General features: G+C 34.8%; 1 protein-coding gene across 5 annotated transcripts in view; it reads right to left on the bottom strand.

Moving 5' to 3' along the window:
• Positions 1–22,604, bottom strand: part of ALLC (allantoicase) — a 73,848-nt gene that overhangs the window by 20,585 nt on the left and 30,659 nt on the right. For 4 of the 5 annotated variants that reach the window (XM_074288059.1, XM_074288063.1, XM_074288064.1 and 1 more), the window contains exons 3-7: positions 11,454–11,504; positions 10,328–10,415; positions 6,011–6,136; positions 3,713–3,792; positions 2,603–2,735 (exon numbers count right to left, since the gene is read on the bottom strand). In XM_074288059.1, the coding sequence (XP_074144160.1) occupies positions 2,603–2,735; positions 3,713–3,792; positions 6,011–6,136; positions 10,328–10,415; positions 11,454–11,504 (478 nt within the window). Of the gene's footprint in view, positions 1–2,562; positions 2,736–3,712; positions 3,793–6,010; positions 6,137–10,327; positions 10,416–11,453; positions 11,505–22,604 lie in introns of all 5 variants that reach the window. The other variant, XM_074288062.1, reaches the window with a different exon arrangement.

Genomic DNA, 22,604 nt, shown 5'->3' with positions numbered 1-22,604 from the left:
ACTTGACATTTCCCAAGCATGACCAGTGAGTTCTTGTTTCCATGTCTTTTTCAAACTTTTCCTTATACTAGAATGTTCCCAATTCTTCAAGATCATTTTCAAATACCACCACCTCATAAATTTTTTCTATAACCCTAATTAGAAATCTTCAAATAGCACTTGTTGGCACCTCTCTCATCCCTTTATTTTATTCAGTATTTTATTTGTGTGTGTATTCATTTTACTAAATACTGATCTATATAATTTATCTTTGTATGTTTAGCATATAATATATTAAATTTGAATTTCTATTTCATTTAAATGTCTCCTACAGTTGCCCATCATGAATTTTGATATGAGTACTAGATAAAATGGCCTTCATGATATATATATTCTTTACAATAGTCTTTTTATATTTCATTTATGAATTTATAATTCATTGCAGCCTATTCAATGCCCCTCATATAACACTCCATTTGAAAAATCCTCAATTGGAGCCTTTGGAAAATCCTAAAATTTAATTTTTCAGAAACTCCTAAAGTATTCGATGACTTGCCATATAAGCCCATGCAAAGAATGTTCATTTTTTTGGGGAAAAAAATGTATCTTTGAGGATATTGTAACTAACTAATTTATATGACACCTGTGAAAACCATTGTATTTTTTACAAATATTTTATTTGATTCTTGCAACAATCCTAAGAAGTAGGTGCTTTTAGTCTCCTTTTTTCACAGATGAGAAAATTGAGGTAAACAGAGCTTAAGTGATTTGCCCAGGGTCCCTCAACTAGGAAATGGTGTCTGAAATTTTCTTGATTCCAAGCCCATCACTCTATCCACTATGCCTCTAACCATCATCAGAGAGAGAAAAGAAAAAAAAAAAAAAATGCATGGGATAGGAACAGGTATAGCAAAGGACAAGTGATATACATGCTATATATTCCAATGGTATTTTTGCTATGTCAAGAGAAAGAAAGGAAAATACCTATCCTCACCCTAGGTATTCTCCAGCACACTAGTTATGAGTCCCTATAGAAGATTGTTGAGGGGACATGAAAATGAGTTGCACAGTTTAAGACAACTGGTAGAATATATAACTGCTGAGACTATCCACAACCATAAGAATTAGAAGCAACTAAAATATTTATTAGGTACTAAAAAAATTATGAAATACTTTTACAAAGTCCAATTCTTTCCTAGGTACTAGGTACTAAATATATGGAAAAAGAAAAAAAAAATAATCAAACTGAACCTGATTATTGGCAAGTAGAATTATGGAACCCCTGCTACTTGCAATGTATGAAACTAAGCAGTATTAATGTTAAAGCACATGAAAATGTGGTATAAGTAGCAAATCAGAAAAAGAAAGAGACTATAAAAGTATATCAGTATTCTGGATCACTGAACAATATGACCGATCCCAATGTTAAAGAGATTCGTTTCTTAAAAGTAGAAATGTTATTATGTAACTTTGTCAAGTTAATATACTCTCTCGTTTTTTAATCAAAACCATTAAGAACCCCCAAATAACTCTTTGCTATCATACCATTAGCCAAATTCAGTACTGTGCTATGTTATCATAAGCCCCCTGTCCTTTTCTTTTTACACTTTATTCACATTTTCCTTACAAATCATTGCCATTTTACTTCTTCCCTTTCTTCTGGCCCAAATCACATGTCACTTCCTCCATGAAAGTTTTCTCTGACCTCTTCAGATGAGATTATCACCTGCTCAAATTTCTCATAGAAAGTTCCCTGAAACTTTTCTTGTAGCTTATTTTATTGTCTTCCCTTGCCACTATTTGTAAATTTGTCCTTCCCATTGTTACGATTGTTGTTCAGTCATTTCAATCATGCGCAACTTTTCATAACTTTGTTTAGGATTCTCTAGGCAAAAAAAGTGAAGTGGTTTGCCATTTTCCTTCTCTAGCTCATTTTGTAGATGAGGAAACTGAGACAATCAGATGTTAAGGGACTTGCCCAAACCCAGCTAATTAGAGCCTGAGGCCATACTTTAAGATCAAATGTTCCTACTTCCAGGTCCAAAACTCTACCAACATATTGTTCCCCCTAGTTGCCCCCTATGTTACAGCCAAATTAGTTTGCCACCCCCTAATTTGGCTATAACATAGTGAAAGAAAAGTAATGATAACATAACATATGAAATATATCAGTTCAATGATCCTACAAATTTTTTCACACTGTGATATTTGAGCCTCAATCTCCCAAGAAAGCATAATAGTGTTATATTATTACTATTTCTTGTTTAAATTTTTCTTGTAATGTTTATCAGTGGAGCTTATTATATCTTTTTAGTCAAAGCAAATAGAGAGTTGTCCTATGCTGTTTGGTTATTATACAGACATTGTTATGAAGGATGAAAAACTAAATTGGAGGTCCTGGTTCATGGTAGTAGTTCAATGCAACAATTAAGAACCTGCTACAGGTAAGTCAGGTACTTCCAATATATATTTATTGCAAATCAATTAATAAATATTACATTGACCTAAGAAAAGTTGAAAGTCTCAAAAATCTAAATAAAAGATATTTTTAAAAAGCAAATTCTATCTTTTTTTCTTTCAAACATAAAGAAATCATAGAAACAGAAATGAGTACCAATGTTACCTGGAAAGATGTTAAGCCTTAAATGAGTCCATCTTTGAGGAGAAGATATAGAAAAATAATTGTGATTGCTGCCTGAATATCCCGGTTTGATTTCTTCCATAGGAACCAGACAATGCCAATTCTCTGACTTCAACTAGCGAGAAATATCAATATGTTAAAAACCAAATTCTTGATAAAGACAAGTTTCTCCATCTTACCAACTTCTGGGACATAAGGAAAAGATTTAGTTATAAAAATTAAAATTTAAATAACTAATGGAGTAGTTAAGTAGAAATTAGTCATCAAGATTTCAAGGGCTTATTTTACTAATAAATGGGATATGGTATAATTACTAGACCTCTGATTTCATTATTGTAGAGAGTTCCCAATGAGAAATTTCCTCTACCAAAGTAAATCAGCATTTTCTCTTCAACTTAAAGAATCAGAAAAATTTCCTGAAGCAATGTATCTTGCCCAAGATCATACATGTCAGCATGTGTCAGAGGCAGGATTTGAACTCAGGCCTTCCAAGCTTCAAGTCCAGCATTCTATCACTACATCATGCTGCCTCTAAAATGGGACAAAACGGAGCTTTAATTGGCAATGTTTGCATCTAGGGGAGCAGTATTAAATATGCCTTCATAACAAGCCTTGTAGAAAGAGGGTGAATGAGAGGAGGAGATACCCAAGTCAACATGGCACAGAAGACTGATAACATTGAAATACATTATATGATACCATTGTGATGGAGTCCAACAATTAAGGGAGGAGCAGGAAGGTCCAGAAATTCATCTAGGGTTAAATTTTTGTATCTAAATTCTGGGACAAAATTCCAGTTCTTTCTACCATAATTACCACTCTGGAGATTTAAAAAAATAGGCAAAGGCCTAATTCTTTCACACTGACCACACACCACTAAAGCTTAGTGTCTCCTTAATACATTTATTTTGTATCTTTTGTGTCCAATTCTGTGAGCCTGCTCATAAAATCCAGGACAGGACATCTGATCTCTCTTTGTAATATTTTCATCTTATTTTATAAAAAGGATCATGAAACTATCAAGAGGATTTAATGAAATAATGGCAAATCTATAAAATATCCCAGAACCTCTTCAGTTCTTTGGTAACATACCTTCTCAATAGCTTCTAATTCTTCAGTAGTAGCTGCACATCCCATTTTTGTCCCTCTTATCGGTATCTCTGGTATCTCCTCTGAAAGAAACAGAAGCCAAAAGGCAATAATGATCTTTATCTGATCACCAAATTACAATGATTTAAAAAAAAAAAAAAAAGTTTTCAATATACAACTTCAACTAACTGATCAACTCCAGAATCACAGTTTTAATGTAAGAGGGAACACTTCAGCTTTTGATCTACTTCAATTTCACAGCTAGTTAACAGCTAAGCCAGAGTTCAAACCCAATTCCTTTAACTCCAAATGCAGTGGGGGGAAGCGGGGGAGGGGAGAGAGGGTTCTCTACTGTGTCATGTGTCATGTCTATTGTAAGGGAATATACATTGGTTAAATACTTGGGATAGCCATGGTATGGTGGGATGTCCTATTTGGTCTTAGAAGGCCTTGGTTTAATTCCTGCCTCTGACATTAACTACCTGGGTGATCCCTGTGCAAGACTTGTCACCTCCATGAAACTCAGCTTTTTTTCTTTTAAAGGAGATTAGACAAATTGATATCTAAGATTCCTCCTAGATATAAATCCTGTAACCTTTCTTCATTGTTAAGATGTACATTTATGAAAAATGAATTAATAAAAGTATACTTTGCAATGCATTGCTTGTCAAATATGTTTAGTAATTTCTTAGCTGTGTCTCAGATAAAATAAATCTGCATACAGACAGTATTCTCCAGGTTTTGATAATCAAAGATTTTGTACACTGGCAGATGAGTTACAGAAGCTAAACTTTCCCAGTACAATATTTCTAGAATACCTGTCAGCAGCCAAAGTCCCATTCATAGATGGATTTTTCTACATAGAACATTTGTTTGAATCTTCAATACATCACATTCTTGCAGTTGTGTCTGATGCCATCATTTAATTTTATGTATATGTACCATCTACCTAACAGAGTATAAGGCCCTGGACAGAGGGCAGAAATTATATGCTATACGTTTCTGGATCTAGCCCTCTTCTCCCCAAGATACTGTCACAATAATGCACATTTAGTATACGTGCAATAAAGGAAATACCTCTTCTTAAACATAATAGGAGTGGGAGGGAAGAGAAGAGAGGTATTTCTAGTAATATAGCATTAGATGATGTTACCTCCTAAAGGCATGTGACATTATTTATGTGCAAGTCACTTAAATTGACTGGATTCTCAGTTTCGTTGAAAGGTTTGGACTAGATGGTCTTGAAGCATCTTGCTGTAAATATCTGAGTTTATGGATATAGTGAAATCACAGATGTAACTTATAACTCCACCAGAAGGTAGAGGCAACAAGACTCTTTGCTACTGGACAGAAGCCTCTTATACTTATTTACAGCATCTCTAAATTCCCTGGAAGCTATTGAGACAGTGTACCGATGTATTTATATATGTCTGTGTATATATGTAGATGTAGATATAGATTTAAACACATACAAATATATACTTATGATTGGTGTTGGTCTTAGACAAGTTCACCTCTCTGGTAATAGCTTCCCCACATATAAAATAAAAGGGGGGAGGGGGAGTGTTGCAAGACACTATCACTGAATCCCCATGTAAGTCTATTCCTGTTTCAAATTCCATAATTGGAATACTTTATATCAAGAAGCAGAACAAAAAGAGCCCTGGGATTTGTTGTTAGAAGCGTTGAATTTAAATACCAGGGTGATCACTTAATCATTGTACAGTCTTAGGTGAGACACTTCATTTCTTCAGGTTTCAGTTTCCTCATTCATAATGTAAAAAGGGTGGGCTAGATGGTGGCTAAAATCTTTTCTAATCCTAAATTTTATGACCTAGCAACTGGAACCAATTTCCAAGTTTCAAAACTTTCCTAAATAAAGCACTTAATAATACATTCCCTGTCTCTAATTTCTATCACCTTTAGCCAGCTTACTTCCTCAACCACTATTCTTCACCCCATGATTAGTCCCAAGAAACAAGTCATATTACCAAAAGAAACCTAAGGAATGCAAGGAATACAAAATTTGTGTTAAGTAGAAAATCCTTCAGCTAATATTTCTAAAGAGGGGCAAGGAAACCTGAATGTTTCAGCATGAGAACAAGTCATTGCACCTCAGTTTCCTCAAGTATTAAAACTAGGAAGTTGATAGTTCTAGATATGCAACTAACATTGTGACCTATATGAATTAATCATTTCACCTCATTTTCCTCATTTGTAAAATGAGAAAGTTGGGTTAAAGAATCTCTATGGACCTTTCCATATCTTCATTTCTATGAGACAAAATTTCCTATTGCATACCATTTTGTAAGCATGCTGCCTGTATTGATATTCTGGGAGCATGGTTTCCAGTGAAGAAAGCAGTGTCTACATCAAAGCCACGAATAATCCCTTGTATTCCTAGTTGGATAATACACCAGTCATGACCTATGGGGAAAAAATAGCAAAAACATGTTATTTACAATCCAATACAAGAAATAAAGGATTTTTTTTCTCCAATTTTTTTCTTTCCAATTAACAAGCATTTATTTTCTTCCCCTCCCACCTCCCCACCATGGGGAGCAAAATAACAAAACCTTTAAAATAAATGTATGTAATTAAGCAAATTCTCACATTGATCCTATCTAAAAATATAAGATTTCCAATTCCATCCAAATCATCAAATATTTATTAAGCCTACTGTGTTAAGTTCCAGAAGACAAAAACAAGGCATCCTCTACTCTCTAGCTGTCTTTACAAGGGGATACAACATGTACCTAGGAAATATAATAAAAAGTAGTACGCAGAGGGAGAATACTAGTTTCAGACAGAAATCTGAGAGACTTCATATAGGAGGTGGCATTCAGAGAGGAAGATAAAAATTCAGAGAGGAAGATTTGAAGAGTGCTTAGTAAGTATGAGATGCAATTTTAGTGGATGCATGGAGATAGAAGAAGAAATATCTAGTTCAAGGAACAAAGACTTCAACAGGATATGAAGTGATAAGAGAAAGTAATAGTGATGAATTAAAATTGTAAAGAAATTTGAAATAGGTCTACAAAGAGCATTTCAGGCCAGTTTGGAAAGTTCACATTCTCTGTCCCAAAAGCAATGGAGACTGAATTAAGGATTTTGAGCAAGAGAAGATGATGGATGAAAGAGATGTTATGGTAGAATCAACAGAGCTTGGCCACTAATGGGATCAGTGGGATGAAAGAAAACCAGAAGGCAAGAATGATTGCAAGGTTATGAAGAATGGTACTTCCCCTCAATAGAAATAAAAAAGTTTTGAAGACAGAAAGATTCCATGAAGAAAGAGGATTACTTTGGTTTTGCACATGTTGAATATCATTCTGATACAAAAAGAAAGCAGGCATTTGTTCCAAAAGTTTTAATGACTAGAATACTTTCCTGATCCTATTTTTGTTATTGTTATTACTGTTGTTCTCTCGTCTAGCTGTTTCAATCATGGCTAATGCTTGATGATCCCATTTTCGAGGCAGGGATACTGGGGTGGTTTGCCATGTTCTTCGCCAGGTCATTTTACAGTGGAAACTGAGGCAGGGTTAAGCAATTTGCTCAAAGTTCACACAGCTATAGTAAGTTTTATAGAAAATTATTATAATATTTTCCCCAGATTTTGTGACCATCCATAATCTGGCAATAGCGTCTCATTCATTTTTTAAAAATCTAGACCTATGATTTCATTACTATTAGGAAACTGCCATTTCAGATTGACAATGGTTCTGCAATTTACTGTCTAGAGAACTGCAGGAGCATCAACAGATTAAGTGATTTGCACAGAGTCACACAGACAAGATTAGAGACAGGATTTGAAATCATTATCTTGACATTGATCAGGGTCCTGAAAATACAAGACTTCTGACACAGGTCCTCATGCTACTGACTTTAGAACAAAATCATCACTGCTTAGCCCTTCGCTGTACCTAAAATCTTGTCCATGTCAAAAAAAAAAAAAAAAAAATCCCCAAATCTGAGTCATCTTAGAGATACATATAATGCAATAAAGTCACAAACTCCAAACCACAGGATAAGTCACCCAGAAAAGTAGACCTCCTGCCATTTTAATAAAGGGTCTTGGTTGGTTTCTTTTCTTCTCCTGCAAACACAGGAAGCTCCACTTCCAGAGTATAAGTAAAACTGTGTGGCCACCGATTATGAGCAGCACTACCCAGAACCAGCCATCTATACCATTTCCTATTCATCATGATAGCAGGCTATCACTTCCATCTCCATCTTCCATGTGTTTATTGTCTTTCCCCATCAGAATATTAGGGTGTTATTTTTTAATGACAGCTTGCATTTGTGTCTCCAACATTTAACAGCTTTCCTAGTAAACACTTAATAAATGCTTATCTATTTATCTGACAAACATTATGAAGTAATTAGTTAATTAAATATTGAATATATACCAGACACTGTGCTAGGTGCTAGTGAAAACAAAGACCAAAATAAAAAATTCCTTATCTTCAATGAGCTTATTTTGTCATGGATGAGTTGAACACCCTAAAGTAAATTGAAGAAAAAGTCTGGATCACTTTTGAGAAATCATATATATGGTGCTTTCAACAATCCCAAGTTGTTCCTTGACACAAAACCCCCTCTTTTTTAACCTACTAAAGTTATATAGTCTTAGGTGACTGCAGTCTCTGAAAAGTTTTTTTAAAGATACAGAGACAAAAATAGACAGAAAGAAACAGAGACAAAGAGAATGAATATAGCATATTTCCAATTATCTTTAGGCAAGAAATAGCATAGGAAGGTATAAGAATATGTATGATTGGAAAGGAATAGTAACAATCCTATAGGAAGAGTGAAAGACAACAGATAGGTAGCCCAAATGTTACATTTTGTGATATCCACAAAAGGTAAGAAGGTCTAGGAGGAGGATTCTATCTGGACATGAAGCATCTATCAGTGAAAATGGGATCTCAAGATGAGAAGCAATTGGAACCAATATAGGAAATATCAACATCAGTGAGATTACAAAAACACTGAAATTAATTAAAGTATTAAGAAATACTAATGCATAATCCTGGGTACTACACCTGCTTTTACCTATCCACAATTATGACATCAAAAAAATGCCGACACACTACAGTGCTCCTTGAGAATATTTGCAACAGTTGCTGCCTTTCTAGTCCCACAGCTCAACTGTCCTGGTTTTTTCCTCCCTCTTTTCCATATAGATATACAAGACTAACAGACAGATATGCATACAGAGTACACATATACAGGACAGACTGATACACACATATTGTGTGTGTGCCTATTGTAATTGTACTTATTATAATCTCTGTGTCATGTCCCTAACTTTTACCCAGAATATCTTTTAAATAGTAGGGAAGAGATTTCAAATAAGTCAGATGCACAGTTTCCTTTGACCCTAACAAACATTGCACTTATCACCAACACACACATGTACAGTCTGTATTAAGACTGGCACAGAACAAATATAAAACACATGGAAAGGCACACACCTTTCATTCTGTTGGTCATTTTCTCAAGAGGGCCAGCCAACAAGTAGAAAGACACCCAGTACCCAAAGACTAATAGGATGAATACTACTGAATTGTGCATAAAAATCTTACCTGACTCTGTCCTTTATCACTTCTTCACATAAAATCACTTAACAATAGGATCTTGTGAGTTGGTCTCAGTAATTAAAGAACCAATTCCAATAATATTGGTATCTTCCTATGGCCTGACTATAATACCCAGGAATTTTCCCCTCTACAAAGGCTCCTTTCCCTGTTACAGAGGTTCTCTGTAATGTTGAGTCTGTCCCTGAACATAGATAGCTGTCATGTTTCTCCGTCTTTTCCTTCGACCTGTCTAAATACTACTCATCCTTAAAAAGCTCTCTCTTTGGGTTTCTCCTCCTGACAACTCCAGTACATGTTGTGCTTTGGGGACATATCACAATGTAATACTTAGTTATTCCTCTCATGTAAAAACATTTTAAAGTAGTCCATATTAGTTAGAATCATCCAGTGCAAATGCATTTTAAAAAGATATTCAATAATTCATACAGTACAGAGGGACTATAGATTATAAGTAAAAATATATTTTTCTATAACATAATGTAAATACTCGTTTTAAATAAAATCACTTCCTTAAAATCTGATGAGAAACAGCAGTGAATGGAATATTAATGTTTATAGATGAGAATTATGATGAATCCAGAGATTTATATAAATGAAATTAGCATAGATGGCAGATAGTTTATGAGCATGGTCACCTTTGTGCCACAAGATACAGAAAGACTTTAAAGCACAAATACACCAAAATTCAACAGAATGACAAAATATAAAATTAGATTCAATTTGAAACTATGTCTAGTCACAGGTCTAAGTATTATTCAAAGGTGATACACTATACTTTCATAGTAGCTTTCTCAGCTTTCAACTCACATTTCAAGTAAACAAACAATAACAACTGTGAAAAATAGTCAAAAGAGGCTATTGAGACTGGTTCAAATTTATTTGAAACACACCAAGACTTTACTTTTAAAGCTATAGACTTAAAAAGCCACTTTTCATTCCTATTTCTCTCTCAAATTTATGATAGCCTTCCAGTTTCTAAGAATCTTAACTAACCTAAAAATTATTTTATTACCTGGAATTCTCCTCCTTCTGGTCTCCCATCCATCCATCCATTTTCCAAACTCTGTATATTCTTTTGGTTTATAGCTTGGTCTATGTTTCTAAAATAAATGTGTAAAACAATTTTGAGAATTAGTATTCATGAGTTTGTAATATGGCCCTGGAGAAAGAACTAATAACTTTGAAACTCAGGAGACCAGTCTCTTAGTCCCAACTTTATCACTAGGCAGCTGAGTGATCTTGACTATGTCCTTTGATCTTTATAAAATGAACGGATTAAAATAAATGTACTACACTATACTATAGTGTCTCAGATGGATTAAAGTCTGCCAGATATTTTTTAAATATCTAGAGGAGAAAATTGTAACTCTTTTAAAACCATAGCCTCTGGGTTTTAACCCCTCTTGGTACTTGTTAATAGAAATAAAATTCCTTTATAATTCATTCCATGGAATCTTCAAATTATTTTATTGTCAGTCCCCAGCTGCCATTTTAGTTGTTCCTTCTAACCTTGAGAAGTTAGAGGAGGTATTATTATCCCCATTTTGAAAGACTATGAAGCTATAGATCAGAAAGGTTAAGTAATATTCTCATGGTCCCTCAACAAGTGAGTAACAGAACTGAATTTGAAACTCAGGTCATTTATCACCAAGCCCAGTTTCTTTCTAATTCACTATAACTGTCCTTAGAAATTAAATATAGATTTCTTAAAGCTTTTCTGTGTTCTTGATTTTCATTTAATAATTTTATTATTGTTTTTTGGGTTGTTTTTCAAATCAGGAATTCTTTCATAATATAAGATATAATATGAATGTGAATATATAAATAACAAAAAAATTTCAGTAGCCCATTGATAAGGCAGGAAAATGTATGAGTTTAGTATTTTTCCCCAACAAGTGATTTATCCGCAACAAAAATTGTGTTGAGAAATCAGAGTATCTTTGTAAATAAGGCAGAAAATTTCCATGTTTTAGCAGGAAAAAATGCTAATTTTCACATCTTCTTTTAATATTCTGATAGTCTGATTCATAGAAGTATACATACTTCCCATCACCAATGTACAAGTAGATTTTAATTAACATGTCTCCATAGATCTTCTATGCCAACCCTCCAAATTGCAGGATGTCAATTTACTATACCTTTAAAAGGTTTTCCGCAGGAGCAAAAAAGTCATCTGTTGCAAATAAAACCTAGACAAATAAAAAAAGAAGTAAAGATAAAATAACCATAAATTAAAAACCATTTTATTTCACTCCCCAGTGAAACATTAGGAACCGCAGTAAAAAGAAGATGTGAAATTGCCCTAGGGGAGAGAAACAATCTGCAGTTAAGAGATGGTGCTTTTTTAAATGTTGAGATTGCTTTGCCAGCAGACAGACACATCCTAATCTCTCCTCTCCCACCCTTTGTTCACAATTCCCTTTAACCATCTGGATGCAGAGGGGATAATTTCTTACCCTTTGCAAAAAGAACAAAAAAAGCAGAGTGAAGGAAAAGCAAAGATGATCTTTTTAAGAAGCAAAGGCTTTGCAGAAAAGAGGTAAATGTGTCCCTGGGTCAAACACTGCTAGCTAGGCCCAATTACACATTTCTAATAGCAGGCACTAAATTTGAGTCATGAGAAGGTGACTTTTTTTTTACATAGGTTTTACCCATGTACCAAAATGTCCTCTTAGCCTTTTGAGATAAGAAGAATACATATTATTTATCCCCATTTAATAAGTGAGGAAGCAGAGATTCACAGTATAACTAGTAGTTAGATCTTCAACCCATATTTAAATCCAGGGCCCGGAATATTCTACAAGAAATAACACCTTCTTTAAAAGATTGGTTTTTTCTTTTAAATTAAAAGACCCAACATAAAATTTTCACCAGTATTATTACATATTTCATCAAGCTTATGCAAAATTAAAAAAAAAAAATCACACTATGCATTTTTACTCAATTATCATTAAATCTGTATAAAAACCCAGGTAGGTTCAATAGCGTGGTATAGTATACAGTTAAGTAGTATCATAGTACATAAAGTGCTGGGCCTACAGTTAGGAAACTCATCTTCCCCAGTTCAAAACCAAGCCTGAGACTCTTAAGCTGTGACCCTGAGCAAGTCACTTAATCCTATTTGCCTAGCTCCTCATCTATAAAATGATCTAGAGAAGAAAATAGCAAACAAATCATTCCTGTATCTTTTTGTCAAAAAATCCCACATGGGGTCATGAAGAGTCAGACATGACTGAACAGTAATACTAGCTTTCTCTAGAGGAGTTGTTCAGTCATTTTGACTCTTCATGACCCCATTTGGGGTTTTCGTGACAAAGGAACAGGAATGATATGTATGTCATTTACTTATGTGGCAAAAACTGTGGCAAAAAAGGATTATGACTTGTCTAAAGTCACATGGTCACTAAGCATCTGAGGCTGGATTTGAACTCAAATTTTCCTGACTCCAAACCTACCACTTTTATCTACTACATCACCTAGTAGCCCTAGAGTTATAACAGCTGGGTTAAAATCCAATTTCCTCTTGAGATTGTTGTGAGGCTCAAAAGAGATAATACTTGTAAATCTCTTAGCACAGAGCTTGAGGCACACAGTAATTACTTAATAAATGCTTGTTTGGTTCCTTTGTTCCTCCCCCTTCTGTTTACTATGAATGTGACCTTGGATAAGGGCCTTGCTGGGCCTCAATTGCTTGGTTGGATTCCATGACTTTTATGATCTCTTCTACCTCTAGACGTCTGAGCTCTGGGACTTGCAGCTTTTTCTCTTTTCACATTGCTTTCCTAATTGATCATTTTATGTATTACAATTCATAAAATGTTTCTTTCACTTTCAGATGACCCAAATGCCAAGTCCTCCACTTGCATCCCAAGGCCTCCCATATGCCAGGTAATCTTAATTCCATTTCTTTATAAATTTCTTTATAAATTACATAGCCCAATCAATAGTTGAAACAGCACTAATTCCATCTGCCCATTTGTGGATCAAACAAGATTTTCTTTACATTATATGGAAATTGCTTACTGCTGTTTATTAAAAAAAACAGAACGCAAGATTGAATTCTGGCTGGTCCACTAAGTTCTGCTGCCTTGGTGTGTTCGGAAGTTCCTTTTATCTTATTTCCTCAGTTTGCTTTACTTGATAAAGCAAGGCTTTAACTTAAGTTTCTTACAACACTCCCCACTCCCCCCCCCCCAATCATAAATTTAGAGCCTGAAGTTTGCAAAAAGGAAACTGGGGACCAAGGAGGGGTAAGTGATTTTCTCCACAACTAGTAAGTATTTTGAGGCAAATTTGGACCCAACTCTAGTTCCTGCACTCTAACCATTTATACCACGCTGACTCTCAAGTGAAATGATTCTAAAGTACATTCCAGACTGCTAAAAAATAAATTGGCAGCTACTAGGGGCTATGGACAGAAGCTCATGACTGTATCAGTACATGTAATAGGGATATACCAACCCACTCCCCTATTCTTCACTTTGTCCTTTCCCACATTCCTAGTCCTGGAAACCAAGGCTTAGCTTTCTCCTTGGATGTTCCTAAAACCCTGAAGTTCAAAGCTGTCTTCAAATGGCCCAAATTGTCATCCTTGGAAAGATAGCCACCCTGCCTCAACTCATTCCCAGGGTCTCTCTCAGGAGCCTTCAATAGGTCATAGGTAAATGTTGTTTCTAACTATTGTCCATGAAACCGTTGCATGCAGAATATGCATTCATGTAGCATATAGTGAAAATGTAAATAAAATGAGTATTGAACTGAAAAAAAAAAAAGTCATAGGTGAATGGCCTTCAGTCTCTTGCCATCCTGAGCTTCCACATCCTTACCACCTGCAAATGTGTCACTGGCACACAAATATTTACAGAAATGAGGAACAGTGAAAACTGCCAGTCACTTGCAAAAGGCTGGCAACCCGCCCCTAGTTTATTCTACATGTCCTAATAATGAAGCATCAATCATTGTTTGCCAACAAGTTGTTTTAGGTCACGTATCACTAAGGCTTTAATGATTTCGGATTGGTTGAGAACAGATAGTAATTTTATCTCACTTGTCCTCAACCTCAGAAGACTCTGAAGACATCTATCCAAGGCTTTAAAGTTTATATGACCTCATTTGATTCACCCTACTATCTCCATTGACCTTCACAACAGATTATCTCCATTTCATAGGTGAGAAAACAAAATTCCACATGAATTGATTTGCTCAAGATCACACAGTAACTGAAAAACATGAATTTTGAACCCAAATTCTCTAATTCGATGCCCAGTAAATTTCCATTATCTCATTTAACTCAGATTGCTGACTCATTATCTCCAATGACCTTCACCAACAGATTATCCCTATTTCCTAGATGAGAAAGCAAAATCCCAGGTGAACTGATCACACAGTAACTGAAAATTAGGGATTTTGAACCCAAATTATCTAATTCTACACCCAGTATTATTTCCACATGTCACAGAACTATCTGTGACTTAGAATTAAGAAGACCTAGAATTAAATCTCATCTCTTGCTATTGTATGACTATGCTCGTTACTGAATTCTCTCTCAGTCTCAGTTTCCTCATCTGTAAAATGGTGAAGATAATACCTAACTTCAAAGGGTTGTTATGAGATCCTAATACTAATAATACTAATAACAGGTAGCATTTTTTTTTAGTTCCTACTGTGTGCTAGATACAGTGCTAAGCACTTTATAAATATTATGTCATATGGGAACTAAGTATGGATTACAACATAACATTTTCACTTTTTGTTGTTTGCTTGCATTTTGTTTTCTCATTTTTTTCAACTTTTGATCTGATTTTTCTTGTGCAGCAAGATTATTGTATAAATATGTATACATATATTGGATTTAACATATATTTCAACATGATTAACATATATTGGATTACTTGCCATCTAAGGTACTTGCCATCTAAGGGAGAGGGTGAAGGAAAGGAGAGGAAAATATGGAACACAAGGTTTGTAAGGGTCAGTGTTGAAAAATTATCCATGTATGTGTTTTGAAAATAAAAAGCTTTAATAATAAAAAAGTCATAAATTGAATAGCATTAATAATAGCAAGCATTTATATAAACTATATAATATTAGGCAACTGTGCTAAATACTTTGCATTTATTTGATCTTCATCATAACACTGGGAACTAGATGATGTTCTTATTCCCATTTTACAGTTAAGTTAGGCAAACAGATTAAGTGACTTCCCTAGGGTCATATAGCTATTAAGTTTCTGAAGCTCATGTCTTCCTAATTCCAGATTCAACACTCTAACCATTGAACCACCTGTCTCTGAATAAGATAATAAGATAGTGTCTAACTGAAGGTTCTTATTATTACTATTGCCTATAGGATGATTCCCCCAGGACAACAGGTATCCTACCTAATGACTATACCCATGCTCTCCCATGTAAGTTCCATGAGGGCATGGATTGTTTCACTTCTGGCTTTATATTCTAGGTGCCTATTATCAAAATCTCAGATTAAGTTTTTAATAAATACTTGTTCATAGATTGAGCAACCAGAAGAAATGGGGCAACCATTTTCTTGTAAACAAGTAAGGTTTTCCAATTGTTTGACCAGATTCTGACCCACCTCTCCCCTTCTTTGTGCTTCTCTCCATAATTAATATGCCTATAATTCCTCCCCCAGCACTAATTGCATTTTTTTTCCTTGCCTTCATATCACATACAATTCTTAATCTGTGTCATTCCATAAATCCTCTATACTGGATCAATAGAAGGCTGTGGCAGTTTTCCTCTAATGCCTTTGATATATCATAGATACCATAGCAAGTCTGCTTATAAGTCTGTTTATTCTCCTTGCATTTTTCTACCTGAACAGACCACTTCCTTGTCGACTCACAGCCTCCATGCCATCTTTGAGACCATTTAACTTGCTCAAACTATCATTAGAAAACTGTTACTGCCTTCTATGCACTTTTTCCGATGCCCTCCAGCTCACCTGCATTTGTGATTCTTCTGACATCATAGTGGCCAAGTTTCACAGCCACAAAGTATCACCCAGAGAATATCATTGTTAAAGAAATGGGCTTTTGTGGTAGTGAGCAGCTTGGAATCATTGAAAAAGCTGTAGAATTTCCCAATGGGGAATGTGGCTTCCATCAAAAACACACCACAAACCACTTAATGATCCAGAATTTCTCCTTGATATACAACTTTCTCCTAAACTGGCTTAAGTGTTCCTAAGCTGTAAGTCTTATATCATGCTGTATATCTGTCTCCCTTCTTACTTTTTTAGCTATACAAGGCCATAGAATCACAGATTTTATAATACAGATTTTTATCTTAAAGATCTGGAACCAAGAATTCCCAATTCCTCAAGGGCCTCTAAGAGCTATTGGAAGAATCTAAAAAAATCAAGATTTGTTCATCATATCTAAATACTGCCAGTAGACAAAGTAACATGAATGAAGCTTTATAAAGTCCCCAAGCCATACTTAAGGAGGACTTAACCCCATTTCTGAGTTAAGATAGGGCTAGTTTAGAAACCCTTTTAACAATGTCTATAATCTCATAGTCCCAAATCTGGTCAAAACAGCAATATGGCTTACAAGAATTTTCAGGTGACAAGTCTTTAAAACTAATCTTCATTCAAGAGCATCAGGTTTATTTCAGTTTAGAGCATCAGTCTGATTTCAGTTTCCACATTCCTTTTGAATTTTCAAAACTACCTGGTAAAATGTGAAGTTCTTTATGCCTTTTCCCACAACATATGTTTGTCAAAGTGGATTTTCTGCTTTTGTGGTACTGAAATCTAAATCCTAAAATGAAATGGATGCAGAATCAAAGGTTGAACCTTTTTCAGAGACTTCCAGTCTCTGAAAGTTACAAATCCACAGTATGTTATTAAGTGTCTCAGGATAATAACTTACATTTGTAAAGTATTTAAAGATTTACAATGAGACAGGGAAACCTAGAAATCTAAGAATCCAGACTTGCTGAAAAAACTTACATGAGCCGATGTGCTTAATGAAGTGAGCAGAAAACCAAGAGAACATTATACACAGTAACAAGATTATGTGATGATCAGCTCTGATGGACTTGGCTCTATTCAACAATGAGGTGATTCAAAGCAACTTCAATAGACTTGTGATGGAAAATGCCATCCCACATTCAGAGAGAAAACTATGGAGATTGAATGTGGATTAAAGCATAGTATTTTCATTTTTTTGTTGTTTATTTGCTTGGGTTTTTTTTTTGTTTGTTTGTTTGTTTATTTGTTTTTTTCTGTTCTCTTGTTTTTTCCCCTTTTGATTTTTTTTTTTTTTAACTTCACATGAGGTGGGAGGAGAGAGGAAAGAGAAAAATTTGGAACACAAGGTTTTGCAAAGGTGAATGTTGAAAACTATCTTTGCATGTATTTGGAAAAATAAAATACTATTTTTTAAAAATACAGGCTTGACCAGGAACAAAGTCCTAAAGGCCAAGAATCTAGGATGCTTGCCCACTGGAGTTTGGAATTTGAACTTCATGGGAGTAATATCATATCAGATCTAAGCTGTCAACTGGACTGGAAATTGGCCTCTAACCTGTAGACAGTTGGAGCCAAACAAACAGAACAAGCTAGAGACAGGAGAATTAGGACACAAACAGAAGTTTAATTAATTTCAGAGTGAGGAAAATGATCTTTGCAAACAGAAGCCTCCTAAGAAAGAAGGACCTTTAGTTCAGCATGTCAAGACTTCTTTCTTAGGGGGTAAAAGGGGGCTTGTAACTGTAAAATTATGTAAACATTACAAAATGTGGCAAATATTTTTGAAAAAGAAATAGAACTTGCCTCACTCCAACTTTGAAGGCAGAAAGAGATACCATAATTTTTCTAAGGATTAGAGCATTCAACAAAGGAAACCATGGGAGGCAAAGAATTCTACAATTGGAACGTGCCTCATGCCTGTCACTTGGTGCATTTCTGATTTTCTAAGTCCATGTGCTTCTGTCAAAGGCAGAATAGCAACAGGAGAATAAGCCAATTAAATTGTCTTTAATAAAAAGCCCTCTATCTCATACTTTTTTTTTGTTTTTTTTTTTTTGAGGCTGGGGTTAAGTGACTTGCCCAGGGTCACACAGCTAGGAAATGGTGCTCTGTCCACTGTGCCACCTAGCTGCCCCCTCTCATTCATTTTTTAGTAGCTATTTTACTGATAAAAAGTAGAGGTCAGGACAATAAAATAGCATAATTGAGACAAAACCATGACAAAATTCTCTTACCTAGACCAGGCACTATAATATGTACTCAGGGCAAGCAAACAGATTCCATTTGTAAGGTGAAAAAGCAGACTGGGTCCAGGTCACACAGAAAGAGTAGTTTACTAACATGAAAGAAGCACTCCGTCTGATAGCTCCCTCTTTTAAATTCTCACTAAGTAAATGCTATTGTGTGTCTACCTGTTTAGGAGTAGGAGTACAAGAACCTGTATCAAGTTGTTGTCAGGAAAGCTGTAGAGGGGATCCTTGTTCAGATGACTAGATTAGATGATCCCCCAAGAACCCTTGCATTTCTGATGATTCCAGAATCTACACAATACTAGATACCTATAGGGATTATTTATACCTCCCCTTCCTCTTTTTATTTTCTCCTGAGGCAATTGGCAATTAGAGTTACTTGACTTGCCCAGAGTTCACACAGTTAGGAAATGTTAAGTGTCTGAGACCAAATTTGAACTCAAGTCCTTCTGACTATCCACTATACTACCTAGCTGCCCCCTCTCTTTTTATCTCCTCTGAATTTCAGCAACATAAGGCAAATCTCCAGTTACTTTACCCTAGATACTTAACTTAAAAGAATTAGAGATCATCTACTTAACCTTATCATTTTATTCTATTTTTTAAATAATTGTTTTTTATTATCAAATTATATGCAAAGATATCTTTTAACATTCAGCCTTGCAAAACCTTGTGTTCCAAATTTTTCTTCTTCCTTTTCCCCCTCCCCTAGATAGCAAGTAATCCAATATATGTTAAGCATGTGCAATTCTTCAATACATATTTCCATAATTATCATGCTGCACAAGAAAAACCAGATCAAAAAGGGCAAAAAATGGGTAAGAAAACAAAAAAAAAGCTAACAAAAAAAGTGAAAATACTATGTTGTGATCCATATTCAGTCCCCATAGCCCTCTTTCTGGATGCAGATTGCTCTCCATTTCTCCATCATCCACAAGTCTATTGGAATTGGCCTGAACCACTTCAATGTTGAAAAGAGCCAAGTCCATCACAGTTGATGATCACATAATCATCTTGTTGCTGTATATAATATTCACCTGATTCTACTCACTTCATTCAGCATCAATTCATGTAAGTCTCTCCAAGCCTCTGTAAAATCATCCCTGCTGATCGTATCTTATAGAACAATAATATTCTATAGCATTCATATACCATAACTTATTCAGTCATTCCCTAACTGATAAACATCTAACTCAGTTTTCAGTTCCTTGCCAGTATAAAAAGGGCTGCTACAAACATTTTTTAATATGTGAGTCATTTTCCCTTTTTTACTATCTGTGATACAGATCCAATAGAGACACTGCTAAATCAAAGGTATGCACAATTTGATAGCCCTTTGGGCATAGTTCCAGATTGCATTCCAGAATGGTTGGATCAGTTCACAACTCCACCAACAATGCATTAGTGTCCCAGTTTTCCCACAGCCCTTCTAACATTTATCATTATCTTTTCCTGTCATATTAATCACCCATAGGTGTGTAGTGGTACCTCAAAGTTGTCTTAATTTGCATTTCTCTGATCAATAGTGATTTAGAGCACCTTTTCATATGACTAGAAATTAACCTTCTCATTTTAGAAATAATCAATTATGGTGATAGATTTCTGTCCCTTGCTCTTGATAAAATGGATCTGGGAACTCCAAGAACAATTCATCTATTATCTACATAAACTGAAGGTTTGTTAACAGAGATGCTAGAGGATTTTACACCTAGAAATTTCTCTACTAGAGTCCAGCAAGCATGATAAAGCTGGAAGTAGCAGCAATATTAAAATCAGAGAGGGGGGCAGCTAGGTGGCGCAGTGCATAGAGCACCAGCCCTGAATTCAGGAGGACCCAAGTTCAAATCTGGTCTCAGACACTTAACACTTCCTAGCTGTGTGACCCTGGGCAAGTCACTTAACCCCAGCCTCAGGAAATAAAATAAAATAAAATAGAATCAGAGAGGACCTCTGATTAAATACTGGCTATGTTATTTCCTTGCCCATGTTATTTTGGGTTAATTTTTTAACCTCTCTGAAACTTCTTCATCTGTAAAATGGGGGAATAGGAATGGAACCAAATCATCTCAAAGATCCCTTTCAATCCTAAATCCAATTCCATTTTCTTTTATTTCTTGGTAAACTTGTCAGAACTACTAATAATCAGAGAAAACAGATGAGAAGAAGGGAAAGCTTCCATATTTTTCCCCCAAATTAGAGTCAAAGAACAGATAAATATAGCATTAGAAAGGCATGATAATAATAGCTCTCATCTCTCTTGTGCGCTAAGATTTATGAAGAGTTTCTTCACAATGAGCCTATGAGGGAGGTAATAAAATAATTATTATTCCCATTTTCCTGATGGTAAAACCAAGTGATAGAAAGATAAAATGATTTGTCCCAGCTCATGTAATAAGCAGAGCCAAAATCCTGATCCTCACTCAGCTTACCACCACACTACCACACCCAGGGCTTTTCCCCCAATATCAATGCTGCTGGAGAAGTGGAAGAAAAGGAAGAAACTGTAAAAGAAAAGGGGGCAGGAAATTAAAAAAAAAAAAAAGGCAAAGGGCAGCTAAGTGGTGCAGTGGATAGAGCACCAGCCCTGAAGGCAGGAGGACCTGAGTTCAAATATGATCTCAGACACTTAACACTTCTAGCTGTTGTGTCACTTAACCTCAACTGCCTCATCAAAAATAAAAAATAATATTAAAAGAAATGGAGAAAAGTGACCTAATAAGGTTATTTGTTTGCTAGACTATCCAAACAAATTTCATACCCCTCAGAGTATGGATGAACTTGGAGAATTATTTGAATCTTTAAATGCTTATCTCAAGTCAACCCAAACACTGAAACTTTTTTTAAAGGTTCCTGAGGAAACTGAGGGTGGAAATGATATACTACTAGACAATTAAGGGTGTTGGAAATTAATAGTAATTAAGGAATTGTCCCAAAGACAAAATTCTCCTTTGTTCTTGCCACATCCATGGAATTCCTCAAACACAGCAGTTATTCAATAAATGTCGTTGGATTTGTAGTTGCCTTATGTTAAAAGATAACAAGCCTTCCCAAAGCAAGGTCTCTAAGACATTATGCAGACTCCTCCAACATTTATGAGGGACTTGGAAAAGAGTAATACAGAATGAGAAAGTATAGATGAGTTACGGTCTGCCTGTTGAAGGGTTTACCCATATTAATGAAATCATAGATTCAATGAAGTAATACAGATAGAATATTATTTTAAATCAATGTCTCAGTATTAATAAAAACATTTTTAAAATTTTTAAAAGACTTATGACTTCAGGCAAAGCATTTCTCCTCTATGGACCTCATTTCCTCATCTGCAAATTAAGTGAGTTAAACTAGATCAGGGTTTGTAACCAGAGTCCAAAAACCCACATAAGGTCCCATAGATTTCAGGGGATCACTGAACTTAGAAGAAAAAAAAATTACATCTTTATTTTCACTAACTTCTAACTAAAATTTAGCATTGCTTTAAATTATAAAATTATTTTATTTTACTTTTAATTTGTAGAATAAAACAAATTCCATAACATTATACAATAAAAAGATGACTGTACACAAAACTATAAATCTACTATGCACAATTTGGTATTCCTTTCAAATATATAACAAAATTATCAAGTAAATTTGTTTCTTCTTTTTTTTCTCTCCTCCCACTTCCTTTGCCCTAGAGATGACTACCACTAGACATAAATAGGTGTATAGATATAGATATAGATATAGATATAGATATAGATATAGATATAGATATACAGAGAGAGAGAGAGAGAAGTATATATATCTTTACATATATAGAAAATTATTCTATACATATTTCTATTCATCAGTTCTTCCTCTGGATGCAAAACAGCAGCCTTCTTCATGTTATTTATATTTAATTTGGATATTTATAATAGACAAAATAACTTATGCATTTAAAGTTATTTTAAATCAATATTGTTGTTACTATATACAATGTATGAATTTTTTAAATCTTTTTTTTTTTTTTTTGAGAAGGGAACCATAAACTTCATCAGACTGCCAAAGAGGTCTATGATTCAAAAA

Source organism: Sminthopsis crassicaudata, chromosome 2 (assembly GCF_048593235.1).
Source record: "Sminthopsis crassicaudata isolate SCR6 chromosome 2, ASM4859323v1, whole genome shotgun sequence".
Taxonomy (NCBI): Eukaryota; Metazoa; Chordata; class Mammalia; order Dasyuromorphia; family Dasyuridae; genus Sminthopsis; species Sminthopsis crassicaudata.
The sequence above is the reverse complement of the archived record's forward strand: the minus strand, read 5'-3'. Positions and strand labels throughout refer to the sequence as shown.